At 45.7% G+C, this 22,334-nt stretch overlaps 1 protein-coding gene across 3 annotated transcripts in view; it reads left to right on the forward strand.

Annotated features, from left to right (window-relative positions):
• Positions 1-22,334, forward strand: part of ELK4 (ETS transcription factor ELK4) — a 294,888-nt gene that overhangs the window by 20,136 nt on the left and 252,418 nt on the right. For all 3 annotated transcript variants that reach the window (XR_013594930.1, XM_078644593.1, XM_078644592.1), the window contains exons 3-4: positions 382-1,254; positions 9,364-9,480. Coding sequence is in view for 2 of the 3 variants with exons in the window: in XM_078644593.1 (XP_078500719.1) it covers positions 382-1,254; positions 9,364-9,480 (990 nt within the window). In the remaining variant the exon portion in view is untranslated. The remainder of the gene's footprint in view (positions 1-381; positions 1,255-9,363; positions 9,481-22,334) is intronic.

A 22,334-nucleotide genomic window follows, 5' to 3' on the forward strand; every position in this document is an offset into this window, starting at 1 on the left:
AACAAGATGAGATAAATATAAATATTTCAACAGAAAAACTTTTGTTTACATTATTGATTACCTTGAAGAAACCTTCCTAATAGAAGGACATTCATTGGAGCCCGGGGGACGCACCCCACATCCGTGGGGGTGCAACCATTCATAAACCTATGTATATACACAGTCAGATAAAAACAAAATCAATCAGGTTTTTGTAAAGCGCACTACTCACCCGTTGAGGTCTCAAGGTGCTTGGGGGGTGGGGTTGTGTGTGCAGTACCAATCAAACTCAAAATAGTGTTAATGACGAAATACCTTCTATTAAGGGAGCTGATAATATATAATTGTGCATTTGTGAATAAGTGTTTTAATTTATATATTTGTATGTCTTTCTACATACAGAATATTATTAAAAAGGTGAACGGGCAGAAGTTTGTGTACAGATTCGTCTCATACCCAGACATTTTAACTATGGATCCCATGAGTCTAGCGAAAGTTGATGCCGAGCTCGAGATGGGTGTCAAAGAGGCGATCTGCTGTACCAGGAAAGACCAAGAGAATGATTCTCAGGAGAAGCTTCCCCTGCCCAGCACCAAACCTTCAGGCCGAAACGACTATATTCACTCTGGTCTGTATTCCTCTTTCACCCTCAATTCTCTAGGTTCATCCAATACAACACGTATCAAGTCCATCAAAATGGAGAATCCAGCTGGGAAACTGGCTGAGAAGAAAACTAGCGCTCAGGAGACCATGCCGTCAGTCATCAAGTTTGTGACAACGCCCTACAAAAGGTCCGCGCCAGCTGCATCCCCAGAGGTGTCTTCTGGTGGTAATTTGCCTGTATCTGAGGAGTCTTTGACAGCCTTGGATTGTTTAGTTCCACTTAAAGTGACACCACCGAGAACACCCCCTCTGACAAATGACCTAATTAATTCTCTCTCAAACTCTCCTCTTGCTGCGTCTGCTGAACAGAACCCCTCGCGTGTTCCTTCTCCTCCCCCGGATTCGAACTCTGAGCTGGTCATTGACACTGACTTAGACTCTGCGGCCTCCCAGCAGCTGGAGCAGTCTCAGAATCTGTCCCCTGAGATATATGAAGAGGTGCCATACCTGTTGGACAGAAAAGAAGGTTCGAATCATACTGCCAGGTCCAAGAAGCCCAAGGGGTTGGAGCTGACTCCAACTCTTGTTGTCACAGGCAGTGACTCGAGTCCACTTGGGATCCTTAGCCCCTCCCTGCCCACAGCATCACTAACACCAGCATTTTTCTCACAGGTGAGTGATCTAGAGTTATTTGACCTCAAACAATGCAACCCCAGTACTTTCTTGGCAATGATTTATACAAACCTCTTAGGTTCCATTACGATGTGTTGGGTAATATTGTGGTGGTTACCTGGAATTTCATATTCAGCTGGTTGTTTCCTTGAGGATGTGTTTTTTTGGTTTGTGCTTCTGTGGAATTTAAGAACTTTCACAGCAAATAAGCAACAAGTTTAGGAAATACAGACTGCTTCAGCCCATGTGTAGCCATGCCGCTGCAGCTCCCAACCAATCGGTCCAATTGTTAACCACCCCGCATCAATCCCTAACTCCAAATCTCACCCTCTGCCATATTCCACGAGGACAATGACCATATACCAAGTTACGCACTCATTTGGGCACCCAGCTTGCTACTACACATCTCCCTGTTCTTTACAAAGTTAGCTTCTAGACCTGTACGCAACCTGACTCTAAAAACATTTTTGTCGATGCTTCTCAATTCATCCAGACCACAACACAAATCCCATCAAGCTCTTGGAAAGATGTTTGTTCTGTTTACTTTGATGCAAAGAAGTACATCGACATTCACGGATACCATCCATGCTTATCTCAGCTACCATCTTACCTGATCCAGCTGCTCCCGCTGCAAATAAAAAATCAACATCCAGGAAAACATTGTCATTGTTCACATCCTGAGGCCCAAGCACATCCACCTGTTTCGACTCTATCCTACAGTGTAAGTCCGACTTGCCACTAACACACAGTACTGTGAGTAACCCAATTATCCACACATTCGTCCATACCAGGCTACCACAAAATTATTCTGGCGTGCCTTTTGGTGGCAGATATAAACAAATGCCGTTCATGGCATTTCTCAAATCTCCTTCTCAAACCGAAAGAAGACACCATATTTTCTCCTCTAAATACAATAACATGCTTCACATTAAGGTCGTTCCTTATCCTCAAATACACTTTCAACTCTCCACTCAGCTTCTGCTGCTCAGGCCATCCTGACTTGGAACAATGCAAGATCTTTTTCAGCTCCGTATCTGTTTCGATACGTCTCCCCCGTTGCCTTCAATCACAAAAACAACAGTTATAAAATAATTCCTCTCTCCACGTCTGCCAAAATGAAGACTACCTCAAACTTTACTTCACCTTCCAAAGAATCTGTAGGATCAATAAGTAGTATTCTAGACATGCAGTCAGCAAGCACATTCCATGTTCCCAGGAAATTCCACCAGGTAACGAAAGGCTTGCCACTTGGCTGCTAACCTAGTCAAAGTGGACTGTTCAATTCTCCCTCCACCAGCCATAAGTTGTTGGCTAGGGGGTTATAGTCGGTTCTGATAATAAACTTAATTCCTCAAACAAATAGTCTGTAGTGTTCCGAGGCCCAGACACATGCAAGTAACTTCCTTTCGATTACGGAATAATTCCTTGATGCCTCTCTTTAAGTCTGGGAACCATGCCCAACCATCCACACACTTGTGTGTGGGTCAATTTCCTGTTCGGCCATACGGATCTAAACAGCTATAAAATACCAGGCACAGGAGGCCATAATGTGGATTTCTACACCACTTTAACATTTGAAACCTATGATCGCCCACACCAAGTACTAGTTGACGATTAAGAGTCTCATCTTATCCTTCCTCTTCCCATGTAACCATATTGACCTTTCTTGAGTTCATCCTTTTTGATGTCTAAAATTTCCAACATGGGTAAAACTGCCCCACCTGTAGCACTGAGGCTTTAGTTACTTCTCCGTGCTCCTTACATTGTCCCACTCTCTATATTGCCTTCTAATTATAGCATTCACTATATTAGCTGTCTCTTATTTCTTGAATGTATATATCTCTGAATTCTCCATGCATTTTGCTATGTTGACAGCTGTCTTCATTGTTAAGTACAAGCAAACCTGCCCTTTTTTCTTCTTGCACCTCATGAAAATTGTGGTCTCTTCAAACCTGTTCAAAGTTTATATGCTCAACATCACCCGATCCTGCTAAGGTCTTTAATACCGCTAGATACCCTTCTTTTGATTCACAATGTCCCCTAAAGTAGAATCATTGAATGCACTATAACTGCACTTGCGCTTCACCCGTATTGTTAGCCCAACTATTTCTTATATCATCAGTCTAAACAAACAGCTGTATTTGCCTCTAACAGGGGTAAGTTCTTGACCTCATGCATCCCTAGGATGAGTTTCAGTAATGCTAATTTAAGTGTGGCAGTGCAGTTTCTCCTTCCAGGACTTCTACATATGCCAGAAAGAACTCGTACCAATCCTCCCAAGACATGGACAGCTCTCCAGCATATTGTAGAAGGATGGTGGTGGAGCAACAGAGGACATGGCTTATCCTAAATGACTAAAGTTGTCACAGTTTGCGCTGAAAAATAAGTTAAAATAATCAAGATAGACACCATTGTCTACGTTGTTGGCGTGCACAGAATCCCACTGAGTTAGTGCCTCGATGTGTATGGGAACTCACCCAGTGTTTCTCTTGTAAAAATAACTCCCCAGATTATACTTTGTTGTGAAGGTGATGTGGCAGAGACAAGTGCACTTTGAGTACCAAGCTAAAGTGTTCTGCTTTGATGGTATAATAGCAGCACCAAGTGCATAAATGTAGTTGTCCAAATAATTATTGTTATAATTTATCATGCCACCATTACTGGTAACATCTGTGCAGGGTTTAGAAATCCACAGAATTGAAGCCTCACGCTTTACAAGTTCAAGGCCTCCGGCATACATTTGGCAAGATAATGAAATTACAGTACCTCTTTTTCCTTCCTGTCCTTTATCCCTGTTTTATCATTAGGTGGCACTCTTTCGCTATATAGTGCAAACATCAAGGCTTGAGAATAGAGTGCACATAACAGTCTCTGCTGATTTGAAGGCAGGGTGGCGCCTCCTCCTTCCACACGCAGGCTATAACTGCGAGGTGGACCGTAGCACTGTAAATGCCTCATTCCAACACACCATCCTCTACCAAATGGAGGCTGAGTGGACGTGTTCCTGCGCGGGCACTATGTCTCACCAGTGGGATTGACTCCCCGCTCGACTATAAAAAATATGATGTCGCTCTCCATGGAACATGTGAGTCCCAGTGACGCTACTCTACACCGGTAGACGAGCGCAGTGACATAGGAATGCAACTGGGCTGAAGAGATCTCTCCTTTCTTTGACATCAGTAGTAGCTTCACAGAAGACACTTCACTCATCTACCTTGTTGCTCCTAGGTGGTAGTTCAACTTGTCGCCATTGTGGAATTGACAAAGCAGTCAATGTTATATTTGATGGCATGTGTGGCTGTAGATTCACATGCTTAGCCTGAGTCCACTTTTTTTGTGTTGGGCTTGGAAGTGTGCAAGTTGTTTTCTTCGAAGAAGTCTTTTGAGTCACAAAGTGTAGTGACTCCTCTTGCTTGCAATGTGCATGGTCCTCGACTCCATTGATTTCTTTCTCTCCCTCCATTGGGTTCGGACATGTTCTCCGCTGCTCCTTTTTGATACCATTGCCAGGTTCTTTCTAATACAGTCCGTATTGTTTTCTATCACTGTGTGAACATTGTTTCCCTCCTTATACTATCAATTTCAAATTTGTCCTACGAACTCTATTCGACCGTGGCCCCCTTGGGCCTTGGCCCTTCAGGGTCGAACTTCTCTTCGTTCACTCCAATGGACGTCCAATTGGTAATGGAATGGATGCCTTTTCGATTTTGCCTTTGTCTCACCAAGTTTCCATGCACCGACCTAAACCAGGTGTGTTAATTGTGCTCATCTCCTGAACATCAGGAGGCAACCTGTGAGGTTTTCAGGTCTTTTCGATCTAAAAAGAAACTCTGAGATCGAAGGGCTAGAAGGTTAGAAATATTTCAACAGGGCTTCCATGATATACCAGACCTCTTTGGTTCGGAAGATCCAGAACTCGAGGTAGAGATGCATCCAAAGAGGCACATCCATCGGCTGCAGATGAAGTCAACACCTCTCCAGACGACAGCTCTGGGTCTGGCATGGAGTTACACAACATCACTCCAGGGCAACAACTTGTGAGCGCTGTGCCCCCTCCACCTGACCACAGCCGGTGCCGGCAAAGCCTCACCCATCTCACAAGAAAAGGACTGTCGTTGGGTCACCACTGCCTTCGGGCAATGGTCCGCACCAAGCAGCTGTTTCCAAACATCCAGTCACGGCTGGATGATGAAAAAATAGCCTCGAAAGCAGGCTGTCGATTCGAGGCCCTCACCATCGGACTCGAGCTGACCTTCAATGCCGAAACCTTCCATATCCGCCTCAGGCGGACATTGATGAAAAAATAGCCTCGAAAGCAGGCTGTCGATTCGAGGCCCTCACCATCGGACTCGAGCTGACCTTCAATGCCGAAACCTTCCATATCCGCCTCAGGCGGACTTTCGGCACCTAAATCCTCAGAACCAAAATAACACTCCACTTCGGCACCGAGTAAATCAGTCTCTGAACCAAAACCTTTCTCACCAAAAATACCCGTTCCTAAACCGGAACCAGAGCCGAAAAACATACATCTTCGAGACATTCTCCAGATACTGTGCAACCAGTATTCTGGAGACTTCATCAAGAATTGGACACTAGTTAAAAACATCTGATGATTTATACTGCTACATGACGTATCGTCATCAGGCCTCCCCATTCAGGGGTGCCGCCTGCTAAAAGGCAACTATCTTTTCAGGAGACAATTGATGTTCCTGTTCTGCCAAAGAAAAAGGAGGAGGATTAGGCCACCAGCCCACAGCACATCAGTACACCACCACTGCCTATTGTGCACACCTGCTCATCACAGCTTTCACCAGTTCACCACATTACTGAATCACCGTAGGGTTGACTTCACTCGCTCACAGGGATGGAGAGTGGTGATCAATTTTCCATACCTTCTCAAGATGTCTGGGACTCATGATGCAGATCCTCACGACAGCCCAGATCCCGATCTCTACCTATCAAGACCTTCCACTCCTGATGACAGCACTACTCCCAAAAGGATACTATCTGGGTTCAGCTGTTCCCAGTCTGTGCGCCGCGGCACCCCTGTGCGCTGTCAAAACTAGCTAGAGACGCAGCAAACAGATGGGCGCTTGGGGTAGACGGAGTGAGCATCTCATGACCTTTGAACACCCGGAGAGGGACCCGACTTATGTGTTACTCTAACATTCTAAATACCAAAGATGACACCATAAATCCGACAGGAGACTCGGAAGTCATAATACCTCTATACAGCAGCACCTCACACTACGCAAGACGGTCATTCGCAATCAGTTGCAGTTTCTTTTTTCCCTGGTTTTAGGTCTCGCTTGGCGTAACAGCACACATGCGCTGCACTCGCAATGCGAGGGCCTTTTGGAATCAATACAGTTTGGAATAGGACTTGGAGCCCCGCCCCTCTTTTCCATTGGTTTGCGTCATTGTTTGTTAAACGATAGTGCCTGATTGGAACACAGGCTTTTTGGTTACCGTCCTGTCCAATTTTAGTACGGCCGATCTGGACAGGCCGATGCCATCTTGGTTTGCCGTGACGTGGGAGGGTTAGATTTGTGGCAAATGCTGGCTCATGATTGGAAATTTAGCGCGCATGCCCACTTTCACTTTGAACGCGCAGCGCTTTCAGACACAAACGCCAGCTCTTGCGTCACCCGTTCAGTCCAATGCAGCGGTGATGTGACTCAAAGTTCTGCCTTGGATATGTGTTGGTGTGAAAGTTGTAGAGGTGGCTCGATAATGTGGTGGGGCCGGAGGGCTCTTCCATGTCTGAGTCTTGAACCTGCACCAGCTTCCTTGCTGTTGCAATGGTTACCCACTCCGGATGGCCCTGTGCCTTCATGTAAAACGCTAATAATGGGCTTTCACGTTTAATGATTCCTTTCAGCACATTTAAACATGTTCATGGAGACAAAGCAAACCACCGCTTTCATGCCTCTGATAAGGCAATTTCCATTATACCCCAGTGAGCAGAGCTGTCCCAGTGCTGGAGGGGCTGGCTATGAGCGATATTGGAAGAGGTGGGTTTTACAAGCAGGGAAATCCCGGCGCTGCCAGCTAGCACCGTGCTCATGGCGCAACCAGCACAGATGTCCGGTATAGCCTACAAAGGTACACACGTGCGCGAACACACAACACAGGTCCACCGGCTTCGGTTGCTAATAAAAGACACCCTCAGAGACGTAGATAGACAAGTACACAAGCAAACAAATAAACACACTATTGTTCACACGTGCAACTGCCCAGTTACTCATAAACATTGACACACATTTACATAGGTGCACATACACAGATGCATACTCCCAAACGTAAACGCGTGCACACATGCCCTCAAATAATCACACAGACATAGAAGGAAACAAATGCAGGATAATCAGGTACGCACACATAAACAAGCGTGCATATGCACAAAACGTGGAAACACATGTACAGTCATATAAATGCAAATATGCATGTGTGCAAAATGTTCACACAGGAAGGTGTATGCACTCGTTTTCTCACATACATGTATACATGCACACACGCAAACATGCATGCACAAACACAATACAATACATGTAGACACTCAAACACACACACATTCACGTGTCCATTTATTTAATAGTTTTGCACAGCACTAGAGGCTAGAAATGGCCTCAGGGTGCTTTGCTCCTGGATGCCAAGGTGCACATGGGGAAAACTAGTTGACACAGCAACGAAGCGCAAATCAGTGCAAGCGTGCTGTATTTCACCAGAGGATAAAAGGTGGTAACATCCGGATGAATGGATGAATAAACATTGAAAAGTATTGTATTGCACTGGTCACCGACATTCGTTGGTGGACCGGAAGGTATGCACTGTGGTTAGAGGGTCTTGGGCTGCAAATCTTTCAGATAGTGGGGTGGCCGAGTAAGGTGGAAAGGCCTCTGGCCATCGGGAAAGCTGCCGAGAGGAGGGGCGGAGAGGGCGCTCAGAAACGTGGGGACTCTTCCTCCTCAGGTCTCGGACGTGCAGGTGGTCCGTCAGGTGTTCCAAAGGGACAAGCCCTGCATCTGGCGCATCTGCCTCCGTGGTTCTTGAGTCGGTCTGGGACAGTGGTTTGTTTGTCCGGAGTAACCGATTTCAGGGAGGGGAGGGCTGAGATTAGTCTGGAGACCTCTCAGAAGTAATGTGAGGTGCAGATTTGGATTACCATATAGGTAACACATGGAACCCTAGAATGTCTTCTGTCATTGAGAGAAGTTCAGTGAAAAGATAAGCCGAGCCGCACCGATCTATACACGCAGGAGTGTGGTGGACACTTTTCTTGAGAGGCCAATAAAAATGTTGTCCACTGTCCAAAAATCTCAGCTGCAGGTACACGTACAAATGTAACTAAAAACAAACATTTGCAATGCAATAGGTCTCTCATTTACACGAGTTTAAGCTATTGGCATTGTAAGTGACAATGCCTTTTATTTATGTTTTAAAAATAAAAGGCATTGTCATTTGCAATGTCAATAGCTCAAACTTACGTAAATGCGAGACCTATTGCATTGCAAATGCCTGTTCTATTATATACCTAATTCCTCGACGTATGGTGTCTGTATGGCACTCCTATTACGGTAGGGGGCATCAGCGCACTTTATAGAAACAGAGACTGAGATTTCTGCCGAACCAACTGGTCCAATTGTCAATACCGTCAGCCCCCAGAATTTCATGTTCTGCTGCATTTAAGGATGACACGCTAGATTGTAAGCCACACCCACATCCGGCAACCAGATCACTACCACCGGTTCAGCCAGAGTTATTAACACACTAGTCTTTATTGGCATGTCTACTACGGACCCCAGTCTGTGTAAATTGTATTTTGTGTCTCAAGTTATGTTTGTGACCTGTAATGTCATTATTGGAGGACACAGGTATTTATGTTCTTTGTACTGATGTCTGCTAAGCACATTGGTAACTGCATGGTTTGTGTGATTAGTGTTTCAAGTGTATGGAGGAGCTAGATTTCTGCCAAGCCCCTTATTTCATTGTTCTGTTCTTGTTGGCGCCTTATCGACTGCTCAGTTTATTTGCAAGTCTCCTATCTGCTGTCTAAAATAAGGTATAATGCTGACATTAACATTACCAGTTCTGCTATTTGTGTTTCAGACACCGATCCTACTTACACCCAGCCCTCTCCTGTCTAGTATTCACTTCTGGAGCACACTCAGTCCTGTGGCACCACTGAGTCCAGCCCGGTTGCATGGTGCAAACACCCTATTCCAGGTAAGACCTTACTTAGCTTCGAGTGTGTTCACACAAAAACTTGTTGCTCTATTACTAGTGTGACATAATTTGCTCATCTGTGACCGCCTAAATGAGATATCACTTGGAATGCTTTTACAGCTCAGAGTGATCCAGGTTTCAGAAATCCACTTTGATAAATGGCAAACCTATTTTTTTCAGTGTCCTAAGCCCAGCCGGTGTCCCTATTGGAGCGGAGAATGCTTAACAATAGTGTTCGACTACCCTAGCACCATGGAAGCATGTGCTGAATATAATTAAATGGATGTACAATAATTTGTACAGCATTAGTAATAACGTGTGCCACTTCAAGTGGAGCGCTGTGTGGAATGACGTTAACAAATTGTCTTCGATGTAACGATAGGAGGCATGTTTTAAAAATTTGCAGAGTATGTGCCTGAGTTTAAATTGTACTTTGTAAGTAGGACCTACATGAAATCCAAACAGGAGCTAAGTATCGACTTAAATTTCAGCTGAGGTACTACCTTCAATATTAGTCCAAATATTAAAATCACAGAAAAAGACTTCAGTTGAGAGTCCAGGTAAACGCTGGAGTAAGAATGTTTTACATTATTTTATAGAACTGGTCTACTGTTTAGAAGGGTCATCCAGTGCAGTGAGAAAAAACAGTTCTGACTCACTAACAATCACTAATAATAATCATTGTAAGTAATTAGTATTTATTGCTTATTCAAAACTGTTGCACTGCAGTACACAGTAAATGCATTAAAAACATATATAACATAAATGTGGTGCAATCGCCATCGGCCTTTAAAATACGGAACCCTGGAAAGGACCTCACTACCTACCCTGTAGATTAAGGTGGAACTGCCCCAAGCCTGTTGCTACCAATAGTCCTGACCAGTGGTGTGTGCATAAAAATTGAGATGCGCCAATAGAGTGTGACCAGTTTTCTAGGTGAACTCCTCCTGCCCCAAGGCGTTACAGGTTCACTTAAGCAGATTTTTTGAACAGTGAACCTGTGAAAGTGGAGTGTGCCTAGGATAAAATAAGAACTGTATCAAGACTGTTGTTTAAAGCTGCATGTTAAAAGGACTAGGCGTTTAAATACTCCAGCCAACGGATAGACCTGCGCAACAGTTAAATTGCAATGTGCTTTTAATTAGAATAATAACTGCGTCAGAGCAAAGGCTAGTTAAAATGCTTAAGCTGTTATTGCTAAAAAGGTGCGTGTGCAAGGGTCTAAGCGTCTATGGGCTTTAGCTGACTGATGAACCTACATGCCTTTATAGGGAAGGTCTTTTAAAGTGTTCCAAGTGATGCACATTGAGGGAAGGCAAAGGATAAAACCACTGTCCACAATGTCAGGTCAAAAGGTCACTGGAGGCATTATCTGAACAGGTGAGTAAACAGCGAGCTAGTCCTGTAAAGTCTTTGCTCAGCTTACAGCCTGCGTACATTCATAAAACAAGCATTTGCAATGCATAAGGTCTCGCATTAGGAAAGTTTGAGCTATTGGTATTGTAAATGACACATTTGTTATATATGTGTTGGTTTTGAAAATAGCAAAAATAATAGCTTTGTCATTTACAATGCCAATAGTTATAACTTGTGACACCTATAGCATTTGTAATGCAATATGTGTTGTATTCACGTGACTTAGATGTATTGATATTACAAATAACAATGGCTTTGAATTTTTTTAATAATTAATACTTAAATAAAAGTTATTGTAATTTATAATGGCAATAGCTTAAACTTTTGTAAATAACTTTTCTGAAGAATATGTTCAGTGTATTTTATTGTGACGAAAATCCAAGAACAGAAGTGAAATACTAACCTCTTTTTGTGACATTTGTAATAAAGCTTGAAACATTGAGAGATCATATTTGACCCAGTTGTTGGTAAATGGTTGCACAGATTGATGCTGTGGTGGGGCTGAGAGATGTTGTGGTGGCGACTAGTGATGCTGTGGCATTCAATGATCCTGTGGTAGCGCATAGTGATGTTGTTGTGGTAGCGCATAGTGATGTTGTTGTGCCCCTTAGTGATGCTGTGGTGATGCGATAGATAGAGTGAGTGGGATAGATAGATAGAGTGAGTGGGATAGATAGATAGAGGGAGGGCGATAGAGAGATTGAGTGAGCGAGATAGATAGGTAGATAGATAGGAGTGAGGGCGATAGATAGCTAGACAGATAGATAGAGTGATGGCGATCAGTATCTAAATAAGTAGATAGAATGAGGGCGATAGATCGATAGAAAGATAGATAGAGTGAGGGCGATAGATAGAGGGAGGGCGATAGATAGATAGCGTGAGGGCGATAGATAGATAGAGTGAGGGCGATAGATAGATTGATAGATAGAGTGAGGGCGATTAGATAGAGTGAGGGCGATAGATAGATAGATAGAGTGAGGGCGATAGATAGAGTGAGGGCGATAGATAGAGTGAGGGCGATAGAGTGAGGGCGATAGATAGAGTGAGGGCGATAGATAGAGTGAGGGCGATAGATAGAGTGAGGGCGATAGATAGAGTGAGGGCGATAGATAGATAGAGTGAGGGCGATTAGATAGAGTGAGGCCGATAGATAGACAGATAGAGTGAGGGCGATAGATAGAGTGAGGGCGATAGATAGAGTGAGGGCGATAGATAGAGTGAGGGCGATAGATAGAGTGAGGGCGATGGATAGCGTTAGGGTGAGGGCGATAAGATAGAGTGAAGGCGATAGATAGATAGAGTGAGGGCGATTAGATAGAGTGAGGCCGATAGATAGACAGATAGAGTGAGGGCGATAGATAGAGTGAGGGCGATAGAGTGAGGGCGATAGATAGAGTGAGGGCGATAGATAGAGTGAGGGCGATAGATAGAGTGAGGGCGATAGATAGAGTGAGGGCGATAGATAGAGTGAGGGCGATAGATAGCGTGAGGGTGATAGGGTGAGGGCGATAAGATAGAGTGAAGGCGATAGATAGATAGAGTGAGGGCGATTAGATAGAGTGAGGCCGATAGATAGACAGATAGAGTGAGGGCGATTAGATAGAGTGAGGCCGATAGATAGACAGATAGAGTGAGGGCGATAGATCGATAGATAGTTGTGTGTGTGGTTGTGTGTGGTTGTGGTTGTGGTTATGTGTGCGTGGTTGTGTGTGTGTGCTTGTGGTTGTGTGTGCTTGTGTGTGTTATGCTTTGTTTTTCTATGTTTTGTTATGCTATGTTTTGTTGTGTTTGGTATGCTATGTTTTGCTAGGCTATGATATGTTTTGTTTTGCTATGCTATGCTATGTTTTGTTATGTTATGTTTTGTTATGCTATGCAATGTTTTGTTTTGCTATTCTATGCTTTGTTATGCTATGCTATGTTTTTTTGCTATCCTATGCTTTGTTTTGTTATGCTATGCAATGCTTTGTTGTGTTTGTTATGCTATTCTTTGTTATGCTATGCTATGTTGTGTTGTGTTGTGTTTTGCTATGCTTTGTTTTGCTATGCTATGTTTTGTTATGCTATGCTTTGTTATGCTTTGTTATGCTATGCTCTGTTTTGCTATGCTATGCTCTGTTTTGCTATGCTATGCTTTGTTTTGCTATGCTATGTTTTGTTGTGTTTGATATGCTATGTTTTGCTATGCTATTATATGTTTTGCTATGCTATGTTTTGTTATGCCATGTTGTGTTATGCCATGTTTTGTTAGGCTATGTTTTGTTTTGCTATCCTATGCTTTGTTTTGTTATGCTATGCTATGTTGTGTTTTGTTATGCTATGCTATGTTGTGTTTTGTTATGCTATGTTATGCTATGCTATGTTTTGTTATGTTATGCTATGCTATGTTTTGTTATGCTATGCTATGTTTTGTTATGCTATGCTATGCTTTGTTATGCTATGCTATGTTTTGTTGTGTTTTGCTATGCTATGTTTTGCCATGTTTTGTTATGCCATGTTTTGTTAGGCTATGTTTTGTTTTGCTATCCTATGCTTTGTTTTGTTATCCTATGCTATGTTGTGTTTTGTTATGCTATGCTATGTTGTGTTTTGTTATGCTATGCTATGCTGTGTTTTGTTATGCTATGTTGTGTTTTGTTATGCTATGTTTTGTTATGCTATGTTTTGTTGTGTTTGTTATGCTATGCTATGTTGTGTTTTGCTATGCTATGCGTTGTTTTGCTATGCTATGTTTTGTTATGCTATTTTTTGTTATGCTATTTTTTGTTGTGCTTTATTACGCTATGCTTGGTTACGCTATGCTTGGTTACGCTGTGCTTGGTTACGCTGTGCTTGGTTGCGCTGTGCTTGGTTGCGCTGTGCTTGGTTGCGCTGTGCTTGGTTGCGCTGTGCTTGGTTGCGCTGTGCTTGGTTGCGCTGTGCTTGGTTGCGCTGTGCTTGGTTGCGCTGTGCTTGGTTGCGCTGTGCTTGGTTGCGCTGTGCTTGGTTGCGCTGTGCTTGGTTGCGCTGTGCTTGGTTGCGCTGTGCTTGGTTGCGCTGTGCTTGGTTGCGCTGTGCTTGGTTGCGCTGTGCTTGGTTGCGCTGTGCTTGGTTGCGCTGTGCTTGGTTGCGCTGTGCTTGGTTGCGCTGTGCTTGGTTGCGCTGTGCTTGGTTGCGCTGTGCTTGGTTGCGCTGTGCTTGGTTGCGCTGTGCTTGGTTGCGCTGTGCTTGGTTGCGCTGTGCTTGGTTGCGCTGTGCTTGGTTGCGCTGTGCTTGGTTGCGCTGTGCTTGGTTGCGCTGTGCTTGGTTGCGCTGTGCTTGGTTGCGCTGTGCTTGGTTGCGCTGTGCTTGGTTGCGCTGTGCTTGGTTGCGCTGTGCTTGGTTGCGCTGTGCTTGGTTGCGCTGTGCTTGGTTGCGCTGTGCTTGGTTGCGCTGTGCTTGGTTGCGCTGTGCTTGGTTGCGCTGTGCTTGGTTGCGCTGTGCTTGGTTGCGCTGTGCTTGGTTGCGCTGTGCTTGGTTGCGCTGTGCTTGGTTGCGCTGTGCTTGGTTGCGCTGTGCTTGGTTGCGCTGTGCTTGGTTGCGCTGTGCTTGGTTGCGCTGTGCTTGGTTGCGCTGTGCTTGGTTGCGCTGTGCTTGGTTGCGCTGTGCTTGGTTGCGCTGTGCTTGGTTGCGCTGTGCTTGGTTGCGCTGTGCTTGGTTGCGCTGTGCTTGGTTGCGCTGTGCTTGGTTGCGCTGTGCTTGGTTGCGCTGTGCTTGGTTGCGCTGTGCTTGGTTGCGCTGTGCTTGGTTGCGCTGTGCTTGGTTGCGCTGTGCTTGGTTGCGCTGTGCTTGGTTGCGCTGTGCTTGGTTGCGCTGTGCTTGGTTGCGCTGTGCTTGGTTGCGCTGTGCTTGGTTGCGCTGTGCTGTGCTTGGTTGCGCTGTGCTGTGCTTGGTTGCGCTGTGCTGTGCTTGGTTGCGCTGTGCTGTGCTTGGTTGCGCTGTGCTGTGCTTGGTTGCGCTGTGCTGTGCTTGGTTGCGCTGTGCTGTGCTTGGTTGCGCTGTGCTGTGCTTGGTTGCGCTGTGCTGTGCTTGGTTGCGCTGTGCTGTGCTTGGTTGCGCTGTGCTGTGCTTGGTTGCGCTGTGCTGTGCTTGGTTGCGCTGTGCTGTGCTTGGTTGCGCTGTGCTGTGCTTGGTTGCGCTGTGTTTTTGCTGTGCTGTGTTTTTGCTTTGCTGTGTTTTTGCTGTGCTGTGCTGTGCTTTGCTGTGCTGTGCTGTCCTGTGCTGTGCTGTCCTGTGCTGTGCTGTGCTGTGCTGTGCTTTGCTGTGCTGTGTTGTGTTGTGTTGTGTTTTGCTGTGCTGGTAAGGGTATGTGAGGGGGTGTGAAGGTGTGTGAGGGTGATGAGGGGTGAGGGCGTGAGGGTTGTGTTGTGTTTTGCTGTGTTTTGCTGTGCTGTGCTTTGCTGTGCTGTGTTGTGTTTTGCTGTGCTGTGCTGTGTTGTGTTTTGCTGTGCTGTGCTTTGCTGTATTGTGTTGTGCTGTGTTGTGCTGTGTTTTGCTGTGTTTTGCTGTGTTGTGCTGTGTTTTGCTGTGCTGTGTTGTGCTGTGCTGTGTTTTGCTGTGCTGTGCTTTGCTGTGCTGTCCTGTGCTGTGTTTTGATGTGCTGTGCTGTGTTGTGTTGTGTTTTGCTGTGCTGTGTTGTGCTGTGCTGTGTTTTGCTGTGCTGTGCTTTGCTGTACTGTCCTGTGCATGTGTTTTGCTGTGCTGTGTTGTGTTGTGTTGTGTTTTGCTGTGCTGTGCTGTGTTGTGTTTTGCTGTACTGTGCTGTGTTGTGTTTTGCTGTGCTGTGTTGTGTTGTGTTTTGCTGTGCTGGTAAGGGTATGTGAGGGTGTGTGTGAGGGGGTGTGAAGGTGAGGGTGTGAGGGTGAGGAGGTGTGTGAGGGTGATGAGGTGTGTGAGGGGTGAGGGTGTGAGGGTTGTGTTGTGTTGTGTTTTGCTGTGTTGTGCTGTGCTGTGTTTTGCTGTGCTGTGTTTTGCTGTGCTGTGCTTTGCTGTGCTGTGTTTTGCTGTGCTGTGCTGTGTTGTGTTGTGTTTTGCTGTGCTGTGCTTTGCTGTGCTGTCCTGTGCTTTGCTGTGCTGTGTTTTGCTGTGTTGTGCTGTGCTGTGTTTTGCTGTGCTGTGTTGTGCTGTGCTGTGTTTTGCTGTGCTGTGTTTTGCTGTGCTGTGCTTTGCTGTGCTGTCCTGTGCTGTGTTTTGCTGTGCTGTGCTGTGTTGTGTTTTGCTGTGCTGTGTTGTGTTGTGCTGTGTTTTGCTGTGCTTTGCTGTGCTGTCCTGTGCTGTGCTGTGTTTTGCTGTGCTGTGCTGTGTTGCGTTGTGCTGTGCTGTGCTGCGTTGTGCTGTGCTGTGTTTTGCTGTGCTGTGTTGTGTTTTGCTGTGCTGTTTTGCTGTGCTGTGCTGTGTTGTGTTTTGCTCTGTTGTGCTGTGCTGTGCTTTGCTCTGCTGTGTTGTGTTTTGCTGTGCTGTGTTGTGTTGTGTTGTGTTTTGCTGTGCTGTGCTGTTGTGTTTTGCTGTACTGTGCTGTGTTGTGTTTTGCTGTGCTGTGTTGTGTTGTGTTGTGTTTTGCTGTGCTGGTAAGGGTATGTGAGGGTGTGTGTGAGGGGGTGTGAAGGTGAGGGTGTGAGGGTGAGGAGGTGTGTGAGGGTGATGAGGGGTGAGGGCGTGAGGGTTGTGTTGTGTTTTGCTGTGCTGTGTTTTGCTGTGCTGTGCTTTGCTGTGCTGTGTTGTGTTTTGCTGTGCTGTGCTGTGTTGTGTTTTGCTGTGCTGTGCTTTGCTGTATTGTGTTGTGCTGTGTTGTGCTGTGTTTTGCTGTTTTTTGCTGTGCTGTGTTGTGCTGTGTTGTGTTGTGCTGTGTTGTGCTGTGCTTTGCTGTGCTGTGTTTTGCTGTGCTGTGTTTTGCTGTGTTTTGCTGTGCTGTGCTTTGCTGTGCTGTCCTGTGCTGTGCTGTGTTGTGTTGTGTTTTGCTGTGCTGTGTTTTGCTGTGCTGTGTATTGCTGTGCTGTGCTTTGCTGTACTGTCCTTTGCATGTGTTTTGCTGTGCTGTGTTGTGTTGTGTTGTGTTGTGTTTTGCTGTGCTGTGCTGTGTTGTGTTTTGCTGTACTGTGCTGTGTTGTGTTTTGCTGTGCTGTGTTGTGTTGTGTTTTGCTGTGCTGGTAAGGGTATGTGAGGGTGTGTGTGAGGGGGTGTGAAGGTGAGGGTGTGAGGGTGAGGAGGTGTGTGAGGGTGATGAGGTGTGTGAGGGGTGAGGGTGTGAGGGTTGTGTTGTGTTGTGTTTTGCTGTGCTGTGTTTTGCTGTGCTGTGTTTTGCTGTGCTGTGTTTTGCTGTGCTGTGTTTTGCTGTGCTGTGTTTTGCTGTGCTGTGCTTTGCTGTGCTGTGTTTTGCTGTGCTGTGCTGTGTTGTGCTGTGTTTTGCTGTGCTGTGCTGTGTTGTGTTTTGCTGTGCTTTGCTGTGCTGTCCTGTGCTTTGCTGTGCTGTTTTGCTGTGTTGTGCTGTGCTGTGTTTTGCTGTGTTTTGCTGTGCTGTGTTTTGCTGTGCTGTTTTGCTGTGCTGTGTTTTGCTGTGCTGTTTTGCTGTGCTGTGTTTTGCTGTGCTGTGTTTTGCTGTGCTGTGCTTTGCTGTGCTGTCCTGTGCTGTGTTTTGCTGTGCTGTGCTGTGTTGTGTTTTGTTGTTCTGTGTTGTGCTGTTTTGCTGTGCTTTGCTGTGCTGTCCTGTGCTGTGCTGTGTTTTGCTGTGCTGTGCTGTGTTGTGTTTTGCTGTGCTGTGTTGTGCTGTTTTGCTGTGCTTTGCTGTGCTGTCCTGTGCTGTGCTGTGTTTTGCTGTGCTGTGTTGTGTTGTGTTTTGCTGTGCTGTGTTGTGTTTTGCTGTGCTGCGTTGTGCTGTGCTGTGTTTTGCTGTGCTGTGCTGTGTTGTGTTTTGCTGTGCTGTGCTGTGTTGTGTTTTGCTCTGTTGTGCTGTGTTGTGTTTTGTTGTGCTGTGTTGTGTTTTGTTGTGCTGTGCTGTGTTTTGCTGTGCTGTGCTGTGTTGTGTTTTGCTGTGCTGTGCTGTGTTGTGTTTTGCTGTGCTGTGCTGTGTTGTGTTTTGCTGTGCTGTGCTGTGTTTTGCTGTGCTGTGTTGTGTTTTGCTGTGCTGGTAAGGGTATGTGAGGGGGTGTGAAGGTGAGGGTGTGAGGGTGTGAGGGTGAGGAGGTGTGTGAGGGGTGAGGGGGTGAGGGTGAGTGTCTCCAATGAATGTCACTGCTTCGCCTTCTTTGAAAATGTTCAGTGCTGCAAATAGAGCATGCCGCCGTAATTATCACAGCATGAGGCCCCAAAGTGATAATTATCACAGCATGCAGAGAGCCGCCCCACGCTGCTGGAGCACTCAACTGCACATTAATTATAGTTGAGTGCTCCAGCAGCCTGGGGCGCCTGTTGACATGCTGTGATAAGTGGGTCTCATGCTGTGATAATTGTTGCAGCGCCTGAGGAAGTGGAGACTCCTGCTGGGATAATTGGTCTTGTGGCGCCTCAGGAAGTAGAGTTTCATGCTGGGATAATTGGTCTGGCGGGCTTGCAGCGCCTGACGTCCAACAAACGTGCACAAGCTGCTCAACCTTGAAGCTCGTTCGCAGACCTGGGTCGGCTCGTGCCCAGGTCTGTATCGGGCTCGTTCACAGCTGTTACTCCCTTGACAGGGAGGAAGGTGACTATAGTCTCGCTGGCGGGAGCGCTTCGCGCTCCAACGCCAGCTCGACCTAAAAATCAGGAGTGGGAGTCTGGGCTGAAACCAGATCTGTTAATTGTCTAATCACACCCCTTCTCTTCAACTCCTGGAGCCATGGCCTCCAACATTTTTAATAAATGATGGAGATTGCACAAGTGCACAGTTTAGTCTAATGTCCGATGGTTCAAAGCAGGCCAACACTACCTCCCTGCAGGACCTTATGCCCCGGACATTCCACCTTCTTCGTAGCAGCTCCCGCCGGTCCTCCATAAGGGCGGGGCACAAGCACAGTATATGGAAAATATCTTTCTGGCCCTGGTTGCATACCCAACACTTTGCCAGACCTCAAATCTTTTCCATGCAGTATAATACATTGGGGTTAGGATTAGCCCCTTCCTGAATTTTATGAACTGTACCATAGTCCAATCACTATAACGTTTGCTTAGATAACCCTGTAGTTTCAGACACATGTAGGTGTGCAGCATCATCCAGCTTTGTTTGCGTTGAGACAGGCAGGCCTTGTCCTCTAGTAGTGAGAGCTGTTGTGTGCTTACTTTTCCAAGCCTTTTGAACTTCGGATGGCTAATGGAAGGACCCAGGCACTCATTCCAAGCGTGCTTAAGGACTGAGACCGGCGGGACCTTGCTGAGGAGCTTTGCTTTGTTTCCAATTAGGACCAAAGGTGATGGCCCAATGAATCTTCTTTTGCTGACCTGCGTTTGAAATATATTGTAATGTTATGTTCCATATAGGTACCCCAATATAGGCCCAGGTAATATCATACACCTTCACCTACATTACCTCCCCTACACTACACAGTAACAAGCCGTTTAGGATTGAACCTTTACCTAGTTCTAGTCCTGGGCGCAGAAGGAAGGTTTTCCCTGAACAATAGCGTCTTATAACTTCCTCAATAGACTCACACAGTATGAATGCATATTCGTAAGGGGTCTTGGAAACTAAGCAGCGGCTACACCACCTGCATAATATCTACGTACAAGGTTCATCCCATACATCAGCCTCAAATCCAGCAATGGCTAACACAAGAAACAAGGGACAAAGGACCCCTAGATACTTTCTGTATAAATAGAGCACATCTTGCTAGTGTTGGCGAGGGGAAACTGAAACTTCCAGGCGACACACTGACCAGAGACGCTGAGGCTCCTACATGCAGACACTCCAGCTGACAGTGGCTGCCTTCCATGCCATTGTCTGCTTCGAAATTCCAAACTCCAGCCTTGTCTGGGCTGGAGATGAATCGGAGGGAAGTTGAAAAATTGTTCTGTAGATCTTGAGAAGCACTGTATCCAGTATTGTGCTGTCCGACTCTTCAGAGGCTCACTTCCGTAAGCTATGGTTGGGAAAATCTTTGATTTGGACCACCTGGAGGATAGACTTAAGCATAGGACATTTTTGTTTTGTATAAAGAGACCTAAGGGTGAAGGATAAGGTGATGCCCTTCTTTCTGATTTCATTTAACTGGTCCCTGAATTTCCGTTATCATTGAAGTGGACTCCAAGGTACTTAAAACATTTAGTTGACCCTATCTTTTCTTGATCCAGAAATCATGTTGGTTTTTGTAGTCTAGTTCCTTGAACCACCAGGATCTTGGTTTTCTTTTTGAGTGTAAGGCCATTCCTAGTTGAAAAGGCTGAGGTAGCGTCCAGAAGGTGCTGCAGGCGAACTTGGTTCTGCTAATCATTACTAGGTCGTCCACCTACAGCAGGTTTGAGAGCTGAAAGACGACGCCCCCCCGATGGGGGCGGATGGGAATTAACGGAGTCCAAAGTATGTGTCAGATCAAATAATAACTGGTTAAATAATGTTGGTGAAAAGACGCAACCCTGCTTGATACATTGCGTGGTTTTAATTGGCCTGGATATGCAAGAACCATCTCAGATTTTCTTTTCTGACCCATGTTTCTTGATGCAGTAACTCCAGAGACCTAAGCAGGCCACACAGGATGATGAGGGCCAATTTCCACCAAAGCTTCCCCCAGTCGACCCTATCGAATGCAGACTTGTAGTCTATAAAGCCTAGGTATACGTATGTGATCAGTCCACGGCTTGCCTTGCTGACGCGTTGACACACGGAATCAGATACAGCAATGAGCAGTTTGATTCAACTGAACACCTGCTCACCCTAAGAATCCAACTGGATGGTGAATTTCGCATCTTCAATTTCCATAAGGACTACATGTGGTACCTCACACCACCATGACTGAATCCAACCGGACGGTGGATTTTGCATCTTTAATTTGATTAAGGACTCTTAAGTGGTACCAGATACCACCACTACTGAGGCTATCCTTGCCTTTTTCCTGAAGAAGACCCACAGTGACTGTCGCAATCACGCACAACCTTGGGTCGAAACGTCGACATATGCTGACAATCTATACCCTACAGTCTCCACCCCATGAAAAATACCAATCCAAAAGAGGGCTTGTGAAGATTTGCGCTCTTCGGGACAGATGTCTATTGATTCAAACATGTTATATGCCATTTTGTATATAACTGCACTCTATATAGTATCTTCACTTAAACACCTTGTCACTTTAAGATCACTTATTCACTCACAAGTCAAATTTTCGTCTTTGTAACTATGAACTTGTTTTGTTGACAGCCTCACTTAAAATTTCTAAGAAAAAGAGTACAATATACTGACTTTGATTTATTTCATCCTTGTGTGTTTGTTTATTTTTGTACATTTAATGATGGAATCCTAAGAAATTGTTCGCCCGACAGAACCAGTTGTAGTATATTTTCTAGGTATACTGGTTGGCTGTCGCCTATCTCGTGGCCGCTGGGGACTTCTTCCGGGGCAGCAGCGGGGTCCGGACCCGGCACCGGATGGCGGGGTGTGCTGTCTGCAGCTCATATGCCTCGAACACCTTTTTTTACCCCTCCCCAACCCTTCTCAATCCAAATAACTGACTACCATATCCACTACTCAAATTACTTCATATTTCACTATACTAATTTTCAACACTAATCCTTTATGGGTTCCAGAGTAACCTGCTACTCGCCAGAAAAGCGCTTCAACACCCCATCAGGGGTAATAGCCGCTATATGAATGCAAACCTTTCTTTCCCTTCTATCCCTCCGCTATCCTTCTCACTCCAAATAACGGACTAATATGCACCACTCAAATTACTTTCATATTGCACCATACTAATTCACCACTAATCCTTTATGGGTTTCCGGAGTAGCGTGCTACTCGCCAAAAAAAAGCGCTTCAGCGCCCCATCAGGGGTTAGAAGCACTATAAAAATATAAACCTTCTTCCTCTTCTATCTTTCTGCATCCAAATAACTGACTAACCTATACACCACTTAATGTTTACTTGCATGTTTCACTATACTAACTCAACACTAATCCTCTATGGGTCCCGGAGTAGTGTGCTACTCGCCGAAAAAACGTTTTGACGCCTCGTCAGGGGTAGTAAGCGCTATACAAATGCAATTACAATACAATACAATTGTCAATTAGAGCTACTAAACAATAGTTCCCAGGTACCCCCTTGCGTCCCCCGGTGCAAGTATCGAGCCACACCATGAAGGAGGAATACAGTTCAGCTGCAAGATAGTCGAGAAGAGCATGTTGCTTGTGCTGCCCGGAATGTTGTATCTTCCTTATAAATGGCTGGTGGGATTCCACCTGGGTCTGGCAACCCCTCTCTGTGGCCCTTTGAAGTTTGTTTCTGGACAAGAGTATAATTGATCGAG

This window comes from Lissotriton helveticus, chromosome 5_1 (genome assembly GCF_964261635.1).
Source record: "Lissotriton helveticus chromosome 5_1, aLisHel1.1, whole genome shotgun sequence".
Lineage (NCBI taxonomy): Eukaryota > Metazoa > Chordata > Amphibia > Caudata > Salamandridae > Lissotriton > Lissotriton helveticus.